General features: G+C 46.3%; 1 protein-coding gene across 5 annotated transcripts in view; it reads right to left on the bottom strand.

The window, feature by feature from the left end:
- Positions 1-3,525: 3,525 nt before the first annotated feature.
- CRTAM (cytotoxic and regulatory T cell molecule) overlaps positions 3,526-23,496 on the bottom strand; it is a 48,189-nt gene continuing 28,218 nt past the window's right edge. For 2 of the 5 annotated variants that reach the window (XM_075327898.1, XM_075327902.1), the window contains 9 exons: positions 22,584-22,742; positions 21,183-21,233; positions 14,014-14,100; positions 12,685-12,762; positions 12,526-12,594; positions 12,036-12,128; positions 11,641-11,772; positions 5,624-5,716; positions 3,526-3,681 (listed from right to left, as the gene is read on the bottom strand). In XM_075327898.1, the coding sequence (XP_075184013.1) occupies positions 3,623-3,681; positions 5,624-5,716; positions 11,641-11,772; positions 12,036-12,128; positions 12,526-12,594; positions 12,685-12,762; positions 14,014-14,100; positions 21,183-21,233; positions 22,584-22,742 (821 nt within the window). In that variant the 3' untranslated portion in view covers positions 3,526-3,622. The remainder of the gene's footprint in view (positions 3,682-5,623; positions 5,717-11,640; positions 11,773-12,035; positions 12,129-12,525; positions 12,595-12,684; positions 12,763-14,013; positions 14,101-21,182; positions 21,234-22,583; positions 22,743-23,496) is intronic. The other 3 variants (XM_075327899.1, XM_075327900.1, XM_075327901.1) reach the window with 3 other exon arrangements.

The following is a 23,496-nucleotide window of genomic DNA, read 5'->3' as shown; positions in this document are numbered from 1 at the left end:
TGCATTTATGTATCACAGTATAGTATTTTATATAGGTATGAGATTTGGCGATGAATATAATGTATTATGTACATAATTTAGATAATGAGAATATATACACTGTATATAAATATATATACACTGTATATGTCTGAGTATATACACAATGGGTCCAATTCATCAAAGCTTTGACACCAGTATTGTGGAGTAAAAAGCTCTGAAAAGTTGCATTATTTGGGCACGACTTGAGGCTGCGCTAACATTTTGGGATTTTTAGCATTGTCTGTCATTTTCGCCCCGGCTCCAATAGATTTATGATGAGCAGCGACGTTACTCGTCTACTCCACAAATCCTCTTCCAGGAGAGACTGGGACTGGAGTAGGGCCTGTGGCGAGACGCAGACAGGGGTCTGACTCCTGCACATTTCCTCATCAAGACCATCCTGAACAACACCAGCCTGGATGTATCAGGTCAATAATGTAAAGTATGTGCCCCCCACATCCACCTCTGGGGGCTTTTCTGTTCTCCATCTAGATCCATACACATTAAAGGGTTTGTTCACTACTCCGACAACCCCTTCTCAATACCTATGTTTCTCCCCAGTAAAATAACAACACCTATACTCACTCCAGAGTTGGCACTGGCTCTCCCATGGATTGTAGGATATTCATGTACATCACGAAATCACAGTGGCCAGTCATCGCTGACCTCACTTTCCCCTCCTTCGCACAAATCAGACTTCTGTAAGAAGTGAGGGAGCAGTCGCACCAGAGTCAGAACTTGGGGTTGTGCCTGGCGGTGTACAGCTTTGTGTTGTGCTTGATGATGTACTGCTTGGCATTGTGCTTTGATGTACGGCTCGGAATTCTGCTTTTGTGATGTACGGCTCGGCATTGTGCTTGGTGATGTACGGCTCAGCATTGTGCTTGGTGATGTATGGCTCGGCATTCTGCTTGGTGATGTACGGCTCGGCATTGTGCTTGGTGATGTATGGCTCGGCATTGTGCTTGATGTACGGCTCGGCATTGTGCTTGGTGATGTACGGCTCGGCATTGTGCTTGGTGATGTACGGCTCGGCATTGTGCTTGGTGATGTACGGCTTGGCATTGTGATTGGTGATGTACGTCTTAGCATTGTGCTTGGTGATGTATGGCTCAGCATTGTGCTTGGTGATGTACGGCTTGGCACTGTGATTGGTGATGTACGGCTCGGCATTGTGCTTGGTGATGTACGGCTCGGCATTGTGCTTGGTGATGTATGGCTCGGCATTGTGCTTGGTGATGTACGGCTCGGCATTGTGCTTGGTGATGTACGGCTTGGCATTGTGATTGGTGATGTATGGCTCGGCATTGTGCTTGGTGATGTACGGCTCGGCATTGTGCTTGGTGATGTACGGCTCGGCATTGTGCTTGGTGATGTACAACTCAGCATTGTGCTTGGTGATGTACGGCTCGGCATTATGCTTGGTGATGTACGGCTCGGCATTGTGCTTGGTGATGTACGGCTCGGCATTGTGCTTGGTGTTGTACGGCTCGGCATTGTGCTTGGTGTTGTACGGCTCGGCATTGTGCTTGGTGATGTACGGCTCAGCATTGTGCTTGGTGATGTATGGCTCAGCATTGTGCTTGGTGATGTACGGCTCGGCATTGTGCTTGGTGATGTACGGCTCAGCATTGTGCTTGGTGATGTATGGCTCAGCATTGTGCTTGGTGATGTATGACTCGGCATTGTGCTTGGTGATGTATGACTCGGCATTGTGCTTGGTGATGTACGGCTCGGCATTGTGCTTGGTGATGTATGGCTCGGCATTGTGCTTGGTGATGTACGGCTCGGCATTGTGATTGGTGATGTATGGCTCAGCATTGTGCTTGGTGATGTACGTCTTGACATTGTGCTTGGTGATGTATGGCTCAGCATTGTGCTTGGTGATGTACGGCTCGGCATTGTGCTTGGTGATGTACGGCTCGGCATTGTGCTTGGTGATGTACGGCTCGGCATTGTGCTTGGTGATGTACGGCTCGGCATTGTGCTTGGTGATGTACGGCTCGGCATTGTGCTTGGTGATGTACGGCTCGGCATTGAGCTTGGTGATGTACGGCTCGGCATTGTGCTTGGTGATGTACGGCTCGGCATTGTGCTTGGTGATGTACGGCTCGGCATTGTGCTTGGTGATGTACGGCTCGGCATTGTGCTTGGTGATGTACGGCTCGGCATTGTGCTTGGTGATGTACAGCTCGGCATTGTGCTTGGTGATGTACGGCTTGGCATTGTGCTTGGTGATGTACGGCTCGGCATTGTGCTTGGTGATGTACGGCTCGGCATTGTGCTTGGTGATGTACGGCTCGGCATTGTGCTTGGTGATGTACGGCTCGGCATTGTGCTTGGTGATGTACGGCTCGGCATTGTGCTTGGTGATGTACGGCTCGGCATTGTGATTGGTGATGTACGGCTCGGCATTGTGCTTGGTGATGTACGGCTCGGCATTGTGCTTGGTGATGTACGGCTCGGCATTGTGATTGGTGATGTGCAGCTCAGCATTGTGCATTGTGCTTGGTGATGTACGGCTCGGTATTGTGATTGGTGATGTGCAGCTCAGCATTGTGCATTGTGCTTGGTGATGTACGGCTCAGCATTGTGCTTGGTGATGTACGTTTGCTGTAGCTGCTCGGCCATGAAGCTCCCGGCAGGTGCAGTGTTTGTGCTGATGTTACCAGAGGAGGTCTGGACTCTGCAGTTATGGGGTCAACAGAGCAGTAGGGACTTTGTTACATGTATTTGCAAAAATATACACTAGCACTGTCAAAAGCTAAAATATGCAAACACTGAATATGGGAATACTGGTCCTGCATTACTGCTACTGGAACTAGGTTTAAAAAAAATGAGATAATCAGCTTATAGATTGGCCAATCCATGTGAGCCCGACAGCCAGCGACAAGCCGTATCTCTGTGCCGGGACCCTACACTACATGCCTTTATCCAGGTTAAAAAACCTACAAGTTATGGGCAGGTAGGATGCAGCTAAATGAAAACGCCTTGACTAAAGGGCAGAGTGCTCAGTCACAAAGGAATAGAATACAAATATGAAAGACTGACCAGCACATCCTACAAGTGTGAACAGGTGCAGGCGCTTTTATATTTGTATGCTATTCCTTTCTGATAGGGGCATATAGTGTAGGGTCCCGGCCAGGAGATACGCCGGGTTCACATGGATTGGCCAATCTATAAGCTGAGTGTCTCATTTTTATAGCCAGTTCCAGCAGCAGTAATGCAGGACCAGTATTCCCAGGTTCAGTGTTTGCAGATTTGGCTTTTTACAGTGCTGCCCTATACTCTTGTAGTGATATTGACTTTTCAGCGTCCTCCTGTTCACATTTGCAGGATGTGCTGGTCAGTCTTTTATATATTTGTTGCATGTAAAAACAGTGAAGATCTTTGACTTTCTCTTCATATTGGACGTTATACTCTGCGAGTCACAGCATCTGCCCCGGCTTTGCAAAAATAACCTCAGAAATGCAGAATGCACACATCCAATCTATATAAAGGCTTTATTGTAATTCCATACATGTCACATATAAACCACAGACAGTAACCGTGCAGGACACCGGCGCCGCTCCTCATTGTCAGGTGCAGGGGCCCGGCCGCCTCATAGGGACACCTGGTTGTTGTACTGGATTCCGGGGGGTTTGTTCTTGGCATTTTCTGCTGGAAGATACCAATAGACATCAGACATCACTAACCTCTGATTTGGCAGAGCCGCGCTGCAGACACAACGGTCGCCTGCTGAGACGCATTTCATTTTAATGTCTTAATTACCGGTTACTACACTAAGAATTTAATCTTCAAAGCAAGAAACATTATTAGTAAATAAAACAGGAGGGAGCAGAAGGAAAGTTCCCTAATGAAAATCTGCAGCTTTCTATTGTGTTTCGTTACCATATTTTATATCTCTGCTTCTTATCAACAAATGGAAACTTTAGTACCATATATCCTAAGGCTATGTGCGCACTTTGCATTTCCACAAAGTTTTGAGCAGCAGCGTTTTCATGCCAAAATGCATGCGTTTTGATTTTGGAAAAGGAAGATTTCCTGACCGCACTTTGCATTTCAAAACACTGCGTTTAATTTGCATATTTTGTGGCAAAAACATGCGTTCAAAGAAGCAGCATGTCAGTTGTTTTTGCCATTTCTGCTGCGTTTTGCTAACATTGAAGTCAATGAGAAGTAGCAAAAAGCAAGAAAGATCAAAATTCCAGCGTTTTACCTGCTTTTTAGCTGCAGAAATGCTTTTCTGACTTTAAAATAATGGAATAATATATCCCTTTACACACACACACATAGTCCGACAAGTAAATTAATGAAAAATATTAATTTATTGCTATTTTACCGCTAAATAGTAAAAAAACGCTATAATTATATGAAATATAACTATTTTCTTTATTATTTCAATAATTATGTGTTCCTTTTTTTTCCCCTTTTTTCATTGTGTTTGACTGTTTAAACTTTATTTAACAGTGTCTTTATGTTCAAAACGCATCTTTCAAAATGCAATGGAAAAGCATGTAAAAAGCGCTAAAAACGCGGCTAAAACGCGGTAAATACGCATGCGTTTTTAGCGCTATTTTGTGGTCAAAAGCAACTTTGGCAAAATCAATTACTGCCAGAGGGTGCGTTTTGAACTGCAAGTAGGACGACGCAAAGTGCGCACATAGCCTAAGGCTGAAAAACTCTACAGACCGAAGATTTCTCACTCTAGTATTTCCCAATTCTAGTCCTCACACCCCCAAAAGATCACGGCTCCGGATTTTGTTGATAGGACCTGTGGGTGAGAGAATTTGTGATGTCTTGATAATTCCATCCCTTGTGCAATACCGAGACAATCCTGAACATAATCTGTTGGGGCCGTTAGGACTGGAGTTTGGGATACACTGCTCTAGATAATCCTCTGAGAGGAAAACGTCCCGGACTCTAGACTGATACATTGTAACAAACTATCAAGACAGAGGTGAGATAAGTGCTGCCTCTGTCTTCAGCTCACAGAGAATTGTCCAGACTGAATACAGTTGCGACAAACTCTCAGTGGTGAAAAATATTAGGGTGTGTGCACACAGTCCGGTGACACTGCCTCCTGGACGCAGCATGTCCTCTCCTGCGGGGCCGCGATTGTTCTCCACAGGAGGCCGCAGCAGCCATGCCTACGATCAGGGTTCGGGCCGCTGTGGACTTTTGCTATATTCTCCTCGAGGAGAACACTCGTGTCCCCGCAGCATAAATTGACATGCTGCGGCTCGGGAAGCTTCACCACGTCCATTTACGTTGCGGGAAAAACAAGCACAGTGTGCATGGGATTTCTATAAATCCAGCCATTGTGCTCGTACTGTACAACGCAGCGTTTTGGACTCGGCGAAAACAATTTGCGTCCAAAGCGCTGCAATCCCTGATCATGTGCACTTACCCTTAAGGGAGGGTGAGATTTGGGGTGTGATCAATAATGGTTTTATCGACTGCCTGCAAGCAGAGGTTTTGTAACCGGTGAGGAATTGAAATTCACAGTACAGTTGTAGAAAGTTATAAACTTCTGAGCATATTTAATATCTATTCTCTGCTTTTCCACCACGTGGTATCAGCAGTCACAGTCGCTCCTGACCTGGCGGCGCAGCGTTCCTGGTCTGACTCGACGTCTCCTCGTTATTAGATCTGGACTTCGTGCTCTCCAGCGTCTGATCCGATGTTTCATTTTCTGGACAAAAAGATACAATAACAAAAGCCTCTGAGTCATTGAGTTACAGCAAAGTTTCTATACCTTCATCACAGAACATTCTCTGCAGAACATTCCGCCTCGTTAAAGACACCGAAAAGGCAAAGGCCACAAAACCTGCCGGCCACAAAGCTTGCGGATAATTCATGGAGGGGGAACAACTTGTCATCAAACTATTGTGTGCCGCAGCCTAAAGAATGGCGAGCAGCAGGTGTGCGCAGAGCGAGGCGCTCAGACACGGCCGGGACATAGAATTACCAGCTGCAGCCCCGACTCCACGTCTCATTCATTCCCACAAATTCGCCTCATTTGCTGATTGTGTCAGGTTGGTGGATTAAATCGAAAGTTTTGTCCCTTAAAAGGTGGAAATATAAACAGGCCTCGTCCATTAATTAATTAGAATCCCATTAGAGGAGCTGGGCGCTGGGTGATGCCGCTTCGCCTCGTTCATTACTCCACCTCACAAAATATTGTGGGCCTTTAAATGAGCAATTCTTGAAAAGGGAGAGTCTTTATTTTAAAGGGCAGAAAATACGTCCTTGAAAATTAACAAAATGTTGTCAAGTGGAGGAGAGCGCTGCAGAGGAAGATAATGACAATTAATGTGACTGAGTTATATCTGCGTCATACGAGGGCAAATTTATGGTGAGGACGAAGTGTAATTATGGGAACAAAGAAGAAAGCAATAGCAATAAAATGACCAAAATATAAATTTACACTTTTAAGAGCATGAAAAAATATAATATTATTTGGGATTGGTTATTGTTTCCTAATAATCATCATGTATTTATACTATTAGTCTTATTTACAGTAATAAAAAAATGAGCAGGCTGCAGAGGCTGCCAAAACCCCAGCTGCTGCGAGAAGCAGTCTGTGCAAGAAAAATGGGGATCAGGGAGCAGTCTGTATAAAAAGAGGGGAACATGGGGAGCAGTCTGTGTGAGAAAAATGGGGTATAGGGAGCATTCTGTATAAAAAGAGGGGAACATAGGGAGTAGCCTGTGTGAGAAAAATGGGCACAGGAAGCAGTCTGTATAAAAAGAGGGGAATATAGGGAGCAGTCTGTGTGAGAAAAATGGGGTATAGGGAGCAGTCTGTATAAAAAGAGGGGAACATAGGGAGCAGCCTGTATGAGAAAAATGGGCCATAGGGAGCAGTCTGTATAAAAAGAGGGAACCATATGGAGCAGCCTGTATGAGAAAAATGAGGCATAGCGAGCAGTCTTTATAAAAAGAGGGGACCGTAGGGAGCAGCCTGTATGAGAAAAATGGGGCATAGCGAGCAGTCTTTATAAAAAGAGGGGACCGTAGGGAGCAGCCTGTGGGAGAAAAATGGGGTTCAGGGAGCAGTCTGTATAAAAAGAGAGAAACATAAGGAGCAGTCTATGCAAGAAAAATGGAGCATAGGGAGAAGTCTGCATGAGAAATATGGAGCATAGGGAGAAGTCTGCATGAGAAATATGGAGCATAGGGAGAAGTCTGCATGAGAAATATGGAGCATAGGGAGAAGTCTGCATGAGAAAAATGGAGCATAGGGAGAAGTCTGCATGAGAAAAATGGAGCATAGGGAGAAGTCTGCATGAGAAAGATGGAGCATAGGGAGAAGTCTGCATGAGAAAGATGGAGCATAGGGAGAAGTCTGCATGAGAAAGATGGAGCATAGGGAGAAGTCTGCATGAGAAAGATTGAGCATAGGGAGAAGTCTGCATGAGAAAGATGGAGCATAGGGAGAAGTCTGCATGAGAAAGATGGAGTATAGGGAGAAGTCTGCATGGGAAAGATGGAGCATAGGGAGAAGTCTGCATGAGAAAGATGGAGCATAGGGAGAAGTCTGCATGAGAAAGATGGAGCATAGGGAGAAGTCTGCATGAGAAAGATGGAGCATAGGGAGAAGTCTGCGTGAGAAAGATGGAGCATAGGGAGAAGTCTGCGTGAGAAAGATTGAGCATAGGGAGAAGTCTGCGTGAGAAAGATTGAGCATAGGGAGAAGTCTGCGTGAGAAAGATTGAGCATAGGGAGAAGTCTGCGTGAGAAAGATGGAGCATAGGGAGAAGTCTGCGTGAGAAAGATGGAGCATAGGGAGAAGTCTGCATGAGAAAGATGGAGCATAGGGAGAAGTCTGCATGAGAAAGATGGAGCATAGGGAGAAGTCTGCATGAGAAAGATGGAGCATAGGGAGAAGTCTGCATGAGAAAGATGGAGCATAGGGAGAAGTCTGCATGAGAAAGATGGAGCATAGGGAGAAGTCTGCATGAGAAAGATTGAGCATAGGGAGAAGTCTGCATGAGAAAGATGGAGCATAGGGAGAAGTCTGCATGAGAAAGATGGAGTATAGGGAGAAGTCTGCATGGGAAAGATGGAGCATAGGGAGAAGTCTGCATGGGAAAGATGGAGCATAGGGAGAAGTCTGCATGAGAAAGATGGAGCATAGGGAGAAGTCTGCATGAGAAAGATGGAGCATAGGGAGAAGTCTGCATGAGAAAGATGGAGCATAGGGAGAAGTCTGCGTGAGAAAGATGGAGCATAGGGAGAAGTCTGCGTGAGAAAGATTGAGCATAGGGAGAAGTCTGCGTGAGAAAGATTGAGCATAGGGAGAAGTCTGCATGAGAAAGATGGAGCATAGGGAGAAGTCTGCATGAGAAAGATTGAGCATAGGGAGAAGTCTGCATGAGAAAGATGGAGCATAGGGAGAAGTCTGCATGAGAAAGATGGAGCATAGGGAGAAGTCTGCATGAGAAAGATGGAGCATAGGGAGAAGTCTGCATGAGAAAGATGGAGCATAGGGAGAAGTCTGCATGAGAAAGATGGAGTATAGGGAGAAGTCTGCATGAGAAAGATGGAGCATAGGGAGAAGTCTGCATGAGAAAGATGGAGCATAGGGAGAAGTCTGCATGAGAAAGATGGAGTATAGGGAGAAGTCTGCATGAGAAAGATGGAGTATAGGGAGAAGTCTGCATGAGAAAGATGGAGTATAGGGAGAAGTCTGCATGAGAAAGATGGAGCTCAGGGAGCAGTCTGCATGAGAAAGATGGAGCATAGGGAGAAGTCTGCATGAGAAAGATGGAGCATAGGGAGAAGTCTGCATGAGAAAGATGGAGTATAGGGAGAAGTCTGCATGAGAAAGATGGAGCTCAGGGAGCAGTCTGCATGAGAAAGATGGAGCATAGGGAGAAGTCTGCGTGAGAAAGATGGAGTATAGGGAGAAGTCTGCATGAGAAAGATGGAGCATAGGGAGAAGTCTGCGTGAGAAAACATGGAGCTCAGGGAGCAGTCTGTGCAATAGAAATGAGCCATAAGGAACAGTCTGTATAAAAAGAGGGGAACATAGGGAGCAGTCTCCATGAATAAAAATTGGGAACAATGAGCAGTCTCCGAAAAATGTATTTCTTTATTTTTCTTATTCTTTGGGTCTGAATTTAGATGTCTGGTCTGATATCTGATAATTGTTCAGTCTGGGGTACAAATTAATGTTGTGGCTTATAGAAAGGGATTTCCCAAAATCACAAATTATCCCCTATCCATAGTCTAGGCTGAGGGTTGGACCTCAGACATCCCCAGCGATGGCCAGGTGTGACTCAATAAAGGAGCAGATCTGAATGTGCTCGACCTCCACTCCGTTGATTGTCTATGGTACTGCTGGAGAAAACAGTACAATCTCCACTATTTCTGCCTTTCACATAGACACTGAGTAAAGCAGAGGTCGAGCATGGGCTAAAAATTAAGGCAAGACTCTGCAGAGCCGTGTTTTCATGGTTCTGGAGTCCCCGTTGTGGAATCACTTGTGGGCCCAGAGGTCAGACCCCGAGTTATCAGCAAGTTATCTTTTATGGATAGTTGATAACTTAGGATTTTGGAAAATCACTTTAAAAGTTTAAACGTTTGACATAAATAACCTCCCTGTGCTGATGTATGAATAGAAAAAAATTGCAAACTAACAATGTATTCAGTATTTGTCAGATACTTTCTCCTGTTAATTACATATTAACCTGCAGGACAAATCAAGGAAGATCGTAGTAATAACTCATATGGAGATATTTACCAGCATGAAATCACGCTCATGTAGGGGTACTGCTGCTAGAAGTTTGTATGTTCTCCCTGTGTTTCGTATGGACTTTCTCTCTACAAGTTTCCTCCCAATAGGGACACTGAAAATAATGCCTACAAAGTACTGTACTGCCAAATATTATGGTGCTATATAACCAAGCAAAATAAATAATATTCTGACTATATACAGTGGAGTGATGAATTCTGCAGTGCACAGGGCGAGACTTTCTGTAAGATTCCTACAAATGCGGAAAGGATTGGATGGCGCTTTATAGACAGATGGACAAAGACCAAAAACATCCTGCAAAAGTGAAGAAGAGGAATATTCTGCAATGGCCATGTCCTCACCAGATCTCAGCTCCATCGAGCTACATTTCACAGGATTAAGACAAAGTTTAAGGAGAAAGCCTCAAAGAAGAAACAACTGAAGTCTCCACAATAAAGGCGGCAAAGTCTCACACTGGAGGAGTCCAGCTATGGAGACGTCCATGGCTGGAAGCCTCACACTGGAGGAGACCAGCGATGTAGACGTCCACGACCGGAAGCCTCACACTGGAGGAGACCAGCGATGGAGACGTCCACGACCGGAAGCCTCACACTAGAGGAGTCCAGCGATGGAGACGTCCACGACCGGAATCCTCACACTAGAGGAGTCCAGCGATTGAGACGTCCACGACCGGAAGCCTCACACTAGAGGAGTCCAGCGATGGAGACGTCCATGACCGGAAGCCTCACACTGGAGGAGACCAGCGATGGAGACGTCCATGACCGGAAGCCTCACCCAGGAAGAGACCAACAATGGAGATGTCCATGACTGGAAGCCTCACGCAGGAGGAGACCAGTGAGGGTGACGTCCATGGCTAGAATCCTCACACAGGAGGAGATCAGCGATGGTGATGTCCATGGCTGGAAACCTCAACCTGGAGGAGACCAGCGATGGAGACGTCCATGGCTGGAAGCCTCACCCAGGAGGAGACAAGTGAGGGTGACGTCCATGGCTGGAAGCCTCACCCAGGAGGAGACCAGTGAGGGTGACGTCCATGGCTGGAAGCCTCACACTAGAGGAGATCAGCAATGGTGACGTCCATGGCTGGAAGCCTCAGCCTGGAGGAGATCAGTGATGGAGACGTCAATGGCTGGAAGACTCACACAAGAGGAGACCAGTGAGGGTGACGTCCATGGCTAGAATCCTCACACTGAAGGAGATCAGCGATGGTGATGTCCATGGCTGGAAGCCTCAACCTGGAGGAGACCAGCAATGCAGACGTCCATGGCTGGAAGCCTCACACAGGAGGAGACCAGCGATGGAGACATCCATGGGCTAGAAGCCTCACACAGGAGGACACCAGCGATGGTGATGTCCATGGCTAGAAGCTTCACACTGGAGGAGACCAGCGATGGTGATATCCACAGCAGAAAGACTTCAGTCTGAAAAGGATTCTCTACAAAGGGTTAAAAATGGACATTTTATTTGTGATAGTTATTTTGTCCAGTTTCTTTTGATCCCCTGAAATGAGGAGACTTTATAGAAAAGTGGCTGCAATTTCTAAACATTTCATGGATTTTTATTCAACCCCTTTAATTAAACCTGAAAGTCTCCACTTCAATTGCATCTCAGTTGTTTCATTTCAAATAAAAAATAGCGGCCTGCAGAGCTGAAATCACAAAGATTCAGTCACTGTCCAAATATTTTTGGATCTAACTGTACCTGCATGCAGCCCAATAATGTCAGTTTCTACCTTCTATCAGCAGGTGGCGGTGTTGTTATTATTAGTGATACCCCGGCTATAGGTTCCCCCTTTATTCTGTAGGTTTATGGGATACATGAGTCTGTCTTATGCGGCAGCTCCCAGCATCTCTCACCTTTCTTCCAGGAGTAATGGGCTTTTCTCAGCTTTATCAGGAACAGATGCACAATGACCAACAAGATGCAAAGCATCAGAGACACCAGGACCAGGATGAGGTTGCGGTGAGATTCCCTCCTGGACTCCACATCTGAAAAACAAGGGCAGAAATCTCAGCACCTACAGAACCTGGAGGGAAAGGGGGTGCTCAAATATAGCTCTGCGGCTGTTACAATACAGCACATTACGTATGGTGATCAGGACCTCTTGTGTCCACACATGATCGGGACAGAGTAACTGAGCTAGGGAAGAGCTGTAGTGACAGTCATACTGGTGGTCACACAGCTTTCCCTAAAGCAGACCCAACCTAGAAAGGGTTGAACCACTGCTCTCTTTGGGATTTTGGCCACTTACCATACTTTGCGGTGTCATTAGTATTTCTGGTTGTGGTGACATCAGTAATGACCAAGGAATTTCCTTCCGAGAATGAAGCAAATGTCAGAACTTCTAAAAAAAAATAAATATATATATATATATATATATTTAAAAAAAAAAATCAGTAAAGACCTAACAGAGAGAACATGTGGCCAATATGCCTCCTACAAGAACAGAAAACCGACATTGCTGAAATACTCCGTGCTGCTGTGGGCTCTGCTCCTTCCACTGACCAGCGATGACCTCCTGCATGTTTCCTTTCCCTTCTCATATCATGACCCTGTTACATAAACCCCAGTCCTCACTAACACCATCACCTACATTTCTTCTTGGAAATATCACTGCTGAAACACTCTGTGCTGCTATAATATTTATTCGGATTGGTCATAGTTTATGTAGACTCTGAACTAACAGGGTAATGGAAGCCCCCATGTGTCTCCAGTGTAGGGGGCCATATCTTGGTCACTACCTGTGGTCACACTGACATCAGCTCCATCTGTCACGTTTCTGTTTGTGATTTCAGCAGCGGTGGCATTTCCTATAAAATGATACATAAAGATATGATGTTATAGAACTGATTTGTGGACAATAATCATCAGGAAATCCTCCATTATTGCCAGGACTATACCGAAGAATGATGTTTCATTGGATGCATTTGCCGGGTTTACATCAGGCGTATCTGCAGGTGATGAGGAAGTTCCTTGTACTGAGAAACATACAAAAATAGCAAAATGTGAAGTGTTCCAAAATTTCAGAAGGCTGAAATAATGGTTGTGAAATTCTGCTAATGTTATATTTGAATGTTTGAGGAATAGGAGAGAGATAAAGAGCCAAAAGAGGTGAGAGGAGGCGATAATAGAAGATGGTGATCCAATGTGAGAAGAAAGTGGTGAAGGAGGAGCAAAAGGTGAAGAGGAGGAGCAAAATGGAAGAGAAGGAAGAGGAAAAGGTGAGGAAGAGGATCAAGCAACAGTGGAAAAGGAGCACCAAGACTGGAAGAGGAGGAGCAAGAGAGGATTAGAAGGATGAGGAGAAGCAAGTATTTAGGAGGCAAAAGCAGCAATGGAAATGGAGGAGCAAGAGTGGAACAGGAAAAGCAAGAGGTGAGGCAGTGCAGCAAAAAGTGTGGAGGAAGAGCAATTATGAATGAGTAGGAGCAAGAGGTGAGGAGGAAGAGTAACAATGGCAGAGGAAAAGCAAGAGTGGAAGGGGAGCAACAATGGAAGAAGAGCAAGAGTGGACAAGGAGAAGCTATAGGTGAGAAGGAGGGGCAAAAGGTGAGGAGGAAGAGCAACAATGGAAGAGGAGCAAGAGTGGACGAGAAGAAGCAAGAGGTGAAAAGCAGCAAGAGTGGAAGAGGAGCATCAAGAGTTGAAGAGGATCAACAATGTAAGAGTAGCAAGAGTGGATGAGCAGAAGCAAGATGTGAGGAGAAGGAGCAGGAAGAGTGGAAGAGGAGCAGCAAAAGGTGAGGAGAAAAAGCAACAATGGAAGAGGAGGAGCAAGAGTTGTTAGGAGGAGTAGCAACAATGGAAGAGGAAGTGGTGAGGTGGAGCAGCAAGAGGTGAGGAGGAGAGGCAAGATGAGAAAAGTAGAAAAGGAAAAATGGAATTAAAGGATCAAGAGAAGAGAATAAAATAAGGAAGAAAAACAGAGGTGTTCACGCTAAAGAAAAGATAGTGGAGGAGCAGTAGGAAGAAAGGATAGATTAGAACGAAGAAGAAGAGGAAAGATTAAAGGAAGGAGGAGAGGAAGAGGAGGAGCAACAACAAGGAAGAAAAAAAAAAAGGAGGGGAGTGGAAGGTGAAGAAGAGGAACACGAGGAAAGGTAGATGAGGAGTAGAATAAAAGGAAATAGGAGCAAAATGAGAAGAGGAGGAAGGACAAAGGAAAGGTGGAAGATAAGAGGAGGAGGAGCAAGAGGGCAGTTGGCAGAAGAGTGAGAGTTGATGGTCACCTCTGGCTTCATCTTCTCGCTTTCTTCCTGACGCCTTCCCATCTTGGATTGTGTGTTCCTCTGTAGATGGCGTCCATGTTACAGCATCTGCAATACAATAATTATACACACTTATCCCGCTGTCTGGACCCCTATATTAGAATATTGGGGAGGTTGGGTGGGCACAGAAGTAAATGTTTTGTACAACAGGTGACTTGACAGAATGAAGACATTGATCAAGCAGAGAATATGTGGGAAATGTGAGCTCTGCTGCAGCTTGTTATGTGACTGGAGCATAAGCCAGGAGGAGCCTGGATCAGGACAAAGTGAAGCGTCCCGGGAATGTGTGTCCTGTGCGGTGCGGACACTTGTGTGTAATGCTGCACAGTGATGACACCGGGGACTTCTCGGCACCGGTAATTCCTGCTGATCGGCGCTTGCGTCACGCTGCAGCGCTGCTCTGTGATCCGCCAAAATTACTTTCAATTAATTTACTAATTATTTGCTTCAACTGAGCAATTACTGGATGCAATCTGCCATTTGCGGCTGTCATCGGAAGCGAGGCCCTTTTATCTGCCCGGTCTAGACACATTCAAGTCCCCGTCTGGCACATATTAAAGGTGATGCACATGAAAGGCGGATTCTGTTTTATGACAAATTAATTTAATTGAACTTTAAGCTCTCAGAGTAAATGCAAAAGCGAATAATATGGCGGTTAAATATCTGGAAAGTACAAGAGGAAAAGGAGAGAAAGCAGCGAAATGCGCAAGGTGGGACCATCGGATGCTCATTTTGGGGCAAGTGCTAGTGTCCGACCACAAGGGGCGCTGTTGCCTATTGGCTTTCCGCTGATTGACGTCCCTGAGTGCACTCGTCCCCGGCTTCATATTGTGCATCTTTATTTTCCTCTGTAAAATCCGACTCCTTGAATGAGATTTTAGACATATGATGATTGGACTTGGGGAGATTTCTGGGATTTGCTGGACTTTGCTTTCAATCTGCCGTTTCTACCATTCATGATGTGTTATTTCGATTTGTACAGGAAAGTTGCACTGAAAACCCTCAGGCCCGGTCCGATGAGCGTTTAAAGGATTTGCCATCGATTGTGCTGAAATCTCGGCAGACCTGGTTGTGGGTCGCTATCGCCGGACCTCATTACCGCTGAGCTGCGGATTGATGCGCAGAATTCGCTCCGTTTGTCGCCTGTTGACTGCTTCATTATTGATAATGGTATAAAATTTCACTCCACTTTGTTCCGGGAAGATCGCCGCGGCTGTAATAAAACCTCCGTATTGTGAGCGGCTTCTCACACAAAGCGTCACCTGCGTCTCGGGGGCTTTTTTTAATTCCTAAAGTGGCCAATGTGAAATGCAGAAGCAGGGCTGTTTTGGAGGCACTAAGCGCTGTGTCGCTATTGATTTAGCGGCGTGGAGCGGGCTGGGTTCAGCGCCAGCGCTAGGTGCTCAGCTCTCATTCCGCCATTGATTGTTTCCAGGTGGTTTGGGCCCCTCCAGCTGGGATTAAGCACATTTACAGAAAATGAAAGCAATTTCACTCTATAAATGTACGAGTTGACTGTGATGCCAATACCATTATCACTAATGCTGTACCCGGCTCCCTGCGCTGACCGCTGACATGTCTCCAGCTCCCTCCTGACTCCGAGAGCAAAATGATGGGGGTTCAGCCGAACTGCGGGCAATGTGCATTAACCCATTGTGACCCAGGAGTGCAGAGAATAGGAAGGCTGGAGGCAATTACCACACTCTATGAAAGCAAACCACAGTGTAGCCAGTCAGTAAGGCTAGAAACACACTTATGCGTGTAAAAACAGTCCGAGTTGCATGAAAAAAAGTCGGCCGATTTTAGTTCACGTTAAGGCTACTTTACACACTGCGATATCGGTCCCGATATCGCTAGTGTGGGTACCCGCCCCCATCTGTTGCGCGACACGGGCAAATCGCTGCCCGTGCCGCACAACAGCCGTCACACATACTTACCTGTGCGGCGACGTCGCTGTGACGGGCGAACCGCCTCCTTTCTAAGGGGGCGGTCCGCGCGGCATCACAGCGACGTCACTGAAGCGTCACTGAACCGCCGCCCAATAGCAGCGGAGGGGCGGAGATGAGCGGGACGTAACATCCCGCCCACCTCCTTCCTTCCGCATAGCAGCCGGGAGGCAGGTAAGGAGAGCTTCCTCGTTCCTGCGGTGTCACACGGAGCGATGTGTGCTGCTGCAGTAACGATTTTTAAGAATGGACCCCCATGTCGCCGATTAGCGATTTTGCACGTTTTTGCAACGATGCAAAATCGCTTATCGGTGTCACACGCAACGGCATCGCTAATGCGGCCGGATGTGCGTCACAAATTCCGTGACCCCAACAACTCCGCATTAGCGATGTCGCAGCGTGTAAAGCCCCCTTTAGATCATTGTGCAATGCAACTGCACCGCGATCCTGAGATTTTTCTCATGATTGCAGTGCATGTGCAATGCGTGTTTGATGCTTATGGGATCCGTTTTTTTTCTCAGCAGCTGTCATCTGCCAATCAGTTTTGCTACATGGCTCTGTCTGTGTCTGCTGTCAGCGGCCATGAAGCAGACACAGACAGAGCCATGTAGCAGAGCTGAATGGCCGCTGACAGCAGACACAGACAGAGCCGCACGATCAGAATGAAGTCGGATGAACTTCACCCGACTTCATTGTCATCCCGCTGCTCTGTCTGTGTGCCGTGGCCTGATTTTCGGTCACCGGTGATGGTCTCACCGGTGACCACAAATCCCGAGTGACCACAGTGAGCCGCGCTATCAGCGGTGCCGTCACTGAGGTTACCCGCGGCCACAGCAGAAGTCCTCCCACTGAGATTTGTGGCCGCGGGTAACCTGAGTGACGTCATCGCTGATAGCGCGACTCACTTCACTGCTATTATTACCATCTTTTCAGTTAGCCATTAAAAGGTATCAACTACTGAGGACTTCAGTTGTTTTAAACAAACTTTTTTTTATATCATTATGGTAACATGTAGACAGAGTAATGATGAGCAAATGTATCTAAGCCTGATTGCTAATGAGATACTGTCTGCTGAGAAATGTATCCAATCCTACTAGGCCTGATATTGGGCTGTGTCTCATTCACATGTCCTGTGTTCATCCATTAAAACGGATCCAGTAGAGATCCGTTTGCAAAATGATTTGTGCCGGATCCATTTTTTAACAATTGAGTCTATGGAGAACGGATCAGGTAACTGATCGCTATTTGTCTTCCATTTGTAACGGATCCTGTAAGAAAAAATGGATGTGTATAAATAGCGATCCATTAATGGATCCTCCCTCCCTAGAATCCAATGTTAAAACAACAGATCCTGCAGAAATCAGTTATTTAAAAACAGCCAAAATGTTGTGCAGAACTTTTTTCCCCAAAGGATCTCTGCAGGATCCAATCTAAGGGAAGATTAGGCTGCTTTCACACATCCGGCTGTAGCAGTGCGGCACAATCCGGCGCTCTGCTGAAAAAACGAAACCGTTTTTTTTTGCCGCTGGTTTCATTTTTGCCAGCATTGACTTGCATTGGCGCTGCATTGTGCCGCATGGTCTTGCGTTCCGTCCGGTTTTTGACGCATGCGGCAGATTTAGGCGATGCGGCGGTCGGATGGAACGTTCCCTGGCACGTTTTTTGCTCCGGCAAAAAAAACCGCATTGCGCCGCATTTTTCAATGCATCCCTATGGACGCCGGATGCGTCAAAAACCGCTTCCGGCCGCCACATGCGGTTTTGTCCACTGCGCATGCTCAGTAGCATGCCGCAAGCGGCAAAAACCGGACGGGCCGCATGTAAAAAACTTATGCAAAGTATGCGGTGTTTTCAACGCATCCGTTGCATAGGTTTCACAGCCGGATTGAGCCGCACTGCTAAAACCGTATGTGTGAAAGTAGCCTTACTGGACATGTGAACTCCATCTAATCCAGAAAGTCCTCAGTGGTTGATACCTTTTAATGGCTAACTGAAAAGATGGTAATAATTGCAGCTTTCGAGACTACTCAGGTCTCTTCATCAGGCATGGTATAACACAAAATCTGAAGAGTCACATATTTATACAAAAAGAACAGAAAGTCCTCAGTGGTTGATACCTTTTAATGGCTAACTGAAAAGATGGTAAAAAATTTTTTTTATCTCTACTGGCTAACACGGTACAAAGATATATTTTACTTCCATCTAATCCAATCATTTGTGATGTGATACCATCTGCTGAATTGGGTATCCAATCTGGTTATGTTTTATACTATCTTCAGAGCAGTGTATCCAATCGTCTCCTGTGTGATACTGTCTGCTGAGCTGTGTATCCAATCCTATCATGTGTGATACTGTCCGCTGAGCTGTGTATCCAATCCTATCATGTGTGATACTGTCCGCTGAGCTATGTATCCAATCCTATCATGTGTGATACTGTCCGCTGAGCTATGTATCCAATCCTATCATGTGTGATACTGTCCGCTGAGCTATGTATCCAATCCTATCATTTGTGATACTGTCTGCTGAGCTGTGTATCTAATCCTCTCCTGTGTGATACTGTCTGCTGAGCGGTGTATCTAATCCAGTCATTTGTGATACTGTCTGAGCATCTAATCCTCTCCTGTGTGATACTGTCTGCTGAGCTGTGTATCTAATCCTCTCCTGTGTGATACTGTCTGCTGAGCTGTGTATCTAATCCTCTCCTGTGTGATACTGTTTGCTGAGCTGTGTATCTAATCCTCTCCTGTGTGATACTGTCTGATGAGCTGTGTATCTAATCCTCTCCTGTGTGATACTGTCTGATGAGCTGTGTATCTAATCCTCTCCTGTGTGATACTGTCTGATGAGCTGTGTATCTAATCCTCTCCTGTGTGATACTGTCTGATGAGCTGTGTATCTAATCCTCTCCTGTGTGATACTGTCTGCTGAGCTGTGTATCTAATCCTCTCCTGTGTGATACTGTCTGATGAGCTGTGTATCTAATCCTCTCCTGTGTGATACTGTCTGATGAGCTGTGTATCTAATCCTCTCCTGTGTGATACTGTCTGATGAGCTGTGTATCTAATCCTCTCCTGTGTGATACTGTCTGCTGAGCTGTGTATCTAACCCTCTCCTGTGTGATACTCTCTGCTGAGCTGTGTATCTAATCCTCCTGTGTGATACTGTCTGCTGAGCTGTGTATCTAATCCTCTCCTGTGTGATACTGTTTGCTGAGCTGTGTATCTAATCCTCTCCTGTGTGATACTGTCTGCTGAGCTGTGTATCTAATCCTCTCCTGTGTGATACTGTCTGCTGAGCTGTGTATCTAATCCTCTCCTGTGTGATACTGTCTGATGAGCTGTGTATCTAATCCTCTCCTGTGTGATACTGTCTGCTGAGCTGTGTATCTAACCCTCTCCTGTGTGATACTCTCTGCTGAGCTGTGTATCTAATCCAGTCATGTGTGATACTGTCTGCTGTGTAATCCAATCCGGTTATGTTTTAATCTGCCTTCATAGCCATGTATCTACTCCTCTCCTGTGTGATACTGTCTGCTGAGCTGTGTATCTAATCCTCTCCTGTGTGATACTGTCTGCTGAGCTGTGTATCTAATCCTCTCCTGTGTGATACTGTCTGCTGAGCTGTGTATCTACTCCTCTCCTGTGTGATACTGTCTGCTGAGCTGTGTATCTAATCCTCTCCTGTGTGATACTGTCTGCTGAGCTGTGTATCTAATCCTCTCCTGTGTGATACTGTCTGCTGATATGTGTATCTAATCCAGTCATGTGTGATACTGTCTGCTGTGTAATCCAATCCGGTTATGTTTTAATCTGCCTTCATAGCCATGTATCTAATCCACTCATGTGTGATACTGTCTTAGAGACACACTTGCCCTGTGCGGTAGCCATTATAAGCTATTTAGTAGTCACAGAGTGAACCTGTTCTGTAGATTTGTAATTAATCATTGTCATTACTCCTGGCGCCCGCTGATTTCTGCGTAACATTGCATCGGATTGGGTTGTTGTCTGCTAACTACATGGCGCCACCTTGTGTTCATCACAGGCACTGCAGACTAAGCCTAGGGCAGGTAGAATAGTCACATTTGTCGGTCCCTTCATCTGAACATGAAATGTTACAGGAAAATACATGCGTTATCATTGTGACTAAATTCTGTCTGTAAGATTTCAGCCCACAAACTATTTACATGCACATGTAGCTGTTACACAGACAAGTGCAGCAATACCTGCGCATGACCGGCCTGTTCCCCTGCTGCGGAGAAATCAGTGTTTTCACTGACCTGTAAATGAGGCTGAAGAGCTATTTGTAGATCTGAAGCCTCTGTCCCTCCCGCTCTATTCCTCCTTGTGGCTGACTGACGGCGTCTGTGCTGTGTGACTTCAGGAGGCCAAAGCCACACGGCAAGAAAATCGGTGTGAGAAAAATCGGTGTGAGAAAAATCGGTGTGAGAAAATCGGTGTGAGAAAATCGGTGTGAGAAAATCGGTGCTATAAAACATCGCATTCCACTCGGAGCAATTCTAGCCTGTGTGTCAGCGCACATGAGCGACTTTCTCAGCCCTAATCAGACAGAGACAACAATGGCAGCATGCTGCGGGTGTAATGCGAGACTCTTTTCTCTCACATCCATTCAAGTGAATGGGGCGAGAGAAAAATCGCACTGCACTCGCGGTACACCGGTGTACCGCGCATGCAGAGCGAGAATTGCAATAGCCACGGAGGAGAGAGGGAGAGAAATCCCACCTTCCCCTCCTCCATGCCGGCCCACCCCCCGCAGCTGAGGTCCGCTCGCACGGTTGGACCTCAGTCGCAGGGATACTAGCATGACACTCGGCTCCTGCTGTGCTGCCAGCGCGAGCCGAGTGTCATGTGAGCATCGCACTAGTGCCCCGTGTGGCCCTGGCCTTTAGGAGCCGTCAGCCATGCAGGAGGAGGAATAGAGCTGGAGTGACGGAGGCTTCAGATCTACTAGGGCACTCCAGCCTCATTTACATACATTCAAACACTGATTTCTCAGAAACGGAGGAACAGACCGGCCATTCAGATGTCTGTTTTTATTCACATCTATGAAATCAGCGGTTCAAGTTTCATCATGGCTTTCATTGAATGGTTTTTATTCAGGTAAGGAAAGTCGTCACTGAAGTGACTGCGCTTTCTATGTGAAATGCTGCCGTCCCCTTTCCTCTCACCTGACGGCCGGTGACGGCTGCTCTCAGTGACTTGTGCTTCTGTGTCTGCTGCTGTAACAATTTATAAGAAATAAAAGTCAAAAATTACAATCAGCTCAAAAGAAAATGGAAAAAAACCCATCAGAGAACAGAACTTGTCACTACCCACAAGAGAGGACCCAGGAGTATTCATGATGCTGCCAGATGGGATGCGGCTCTAGTATCGATGCCCCCCTCAGCTTAAAGGGACCCTGTCAGTAGGATGGTCCCTCCGGAACCGTCTATATGAGCAGCAGGTCACAGGCAGCTGAATACAATGACACCATCTGCGATCCAATGTTTTATTCCAGAGAAATCCATGTTTTTCTTATATGTAAATGAGCTCTTCCAGGCTCCGGGGCGGACGCTGCCCGGAAGATAACTCCGCCCCCAGAGATTACTACAGCTTGGAGGGGCGTCACCAGGGTGACAAAAGAAACAGACAGAGCAGGAGAAATGACATTTGTCTTCTTGGAAACCTGCTTTGTTTTCTTTTTTTTGCAGTTCCCTGAGCTCTGTTTCATTGCAACAATATTGCAGCCCTGTCTACCTGTGAGATGGAGGCTGAAGCAGAGAGGAACCTGCAGAAGTGTCAGTTATAATCACACACAGCTCTACAGAGTGATCAGAGAGTGACCGTCACACATCACATTGGTAACACTGGTAACCATCACACATCACACTGGTAACGTTGGTAGCCATCACACTGGTAACTCCAGGAACCATCACTCAACAAACTGGTAATGCTGGGAACCATCACTCAATACACTGGTAACACTGGTACCAGCACACATCACACTGGTAATCATCACATATCATACTGGTAATGCCGGGAACCATCACTCAATAAACTGGTAACGCTGGTACCATCACACTGGTAATCATCACATATTACACTGGTAATGCCGGGAACCATCACTCAATACACTGGTAACATCGGTACCATCACACATCACACTGGTAATCATCACATATTACACTGGTAATGCCGGGAACCATCACATAGGTAACACCGGTAACCATCACACATCACACTGGTAATCATCACATATTACACTGGTAATGCCGGGAACCATCACATAGGTAACACCGGTAACCATCACACATCACACTGGTAACGTTGGTAGCCATCACACAGGTAACTCCAGGAACCATCACTCAACAAACTAGTAATGCTGGGAACCATCACACATCACACTGATAACTTCAGAGGTGAGAAACTGAGCGCATCGTCCAATGATTTCACTAGATTTACATATCTAGTGCCAGATATTTTGAGTGAGGGTTTTGCTCACAATATACAGTATATTCTCCTTTGGTGGGCACCAGAGTGGGCATGGGGGGCCTGGTACCTTGTAGATTTCGGTCACATCTTTCACTTACATACTGTATGAAAGCTGTAGGACACGGTGAGATTTCCTGGATTCAGGGTCCGGTGCCTCACTACACATCTGACCTTCGATGTATGTGACGCCGCACTGACCCGCAGGCTGCTGACCGCTGTGCAACGCCCGTCACTCTTCAGCCTGCGATTGTGATGACCTTCAGAAAACAAGAGGAATTCATGAGAACTGGAGACAATTTCCAGGAACAGCTTCATGGAGAATAGAGAATGGTGGAAACCCACATAGTGGAGACACCAGGAACATAGTGGAGCTATGGCACATTGTTATGGTGGCACCTTGGATCAGATTAGTGGAGCTATGGCACATTGTTATGGTGGCACCGTGGATCAGATTAGTGGAGCTATGGCACATTGTTATGGTGGCACCGTGGATCAGATTAGTGGAGCTATGGCACATTGTTATGGGGGCACCGTGGGTCAGATTAGTGGAGCTATGGCACATTGTTATGGTGGCACCGTGGATCAGATTAGTGGAGCTATGGCACATTGTTATGGTGGCACCGTGGATCAGATTAGTGAAGCTATGGCACATTGTTATGGTGGCACCGTGGATCAGATTAGTGGAGCTATGGCACATTGTTATGGTGGCACCGTGGATCAGATTAGTGGAGCTATGGCACATTGTTATGGTGGCACCGTGGATCAGATTAGTGGAGCTATGGCACATTGTTATGGTGGCACTGTGGATCAGATTAGTGGAGCTATGACACATTGTTATGGTGGCACCGTGGATCAAATTAGTGGAGCTATGGCACATTGTTATGGTGGCACCGTGGATCAAATTAGTGGGGCTATGGCACATTGTTATGGTGGCACCGTGGATCAGATTAGTGGGGCTATGGCACATTGTTATGGTGGCACCGTGGATCAGATTAGTGGAGCTATGGCACA

This window comes from Anomaloglossus baeobatrachus, chromosome 11 (genome assembly GCF_048569485.1).
Source record: "Anomaloglossus baeobatrachus isolate aAnoBae1 chromosome 11, aAnoBae1.hap1, whole genome shotgun sequence".
NCBI lineage: Eukaryota > Metazoa > Chordata > Amphibia > Anura > Aromobatidae > Anomaloglossus > Anomaloglossus baeobatrachus.
The sequence above is the reverse complement of the archived record's forward strand: the minus strand, read 5'-3'. Positions and strand labels throughout refer to the sequence as shown.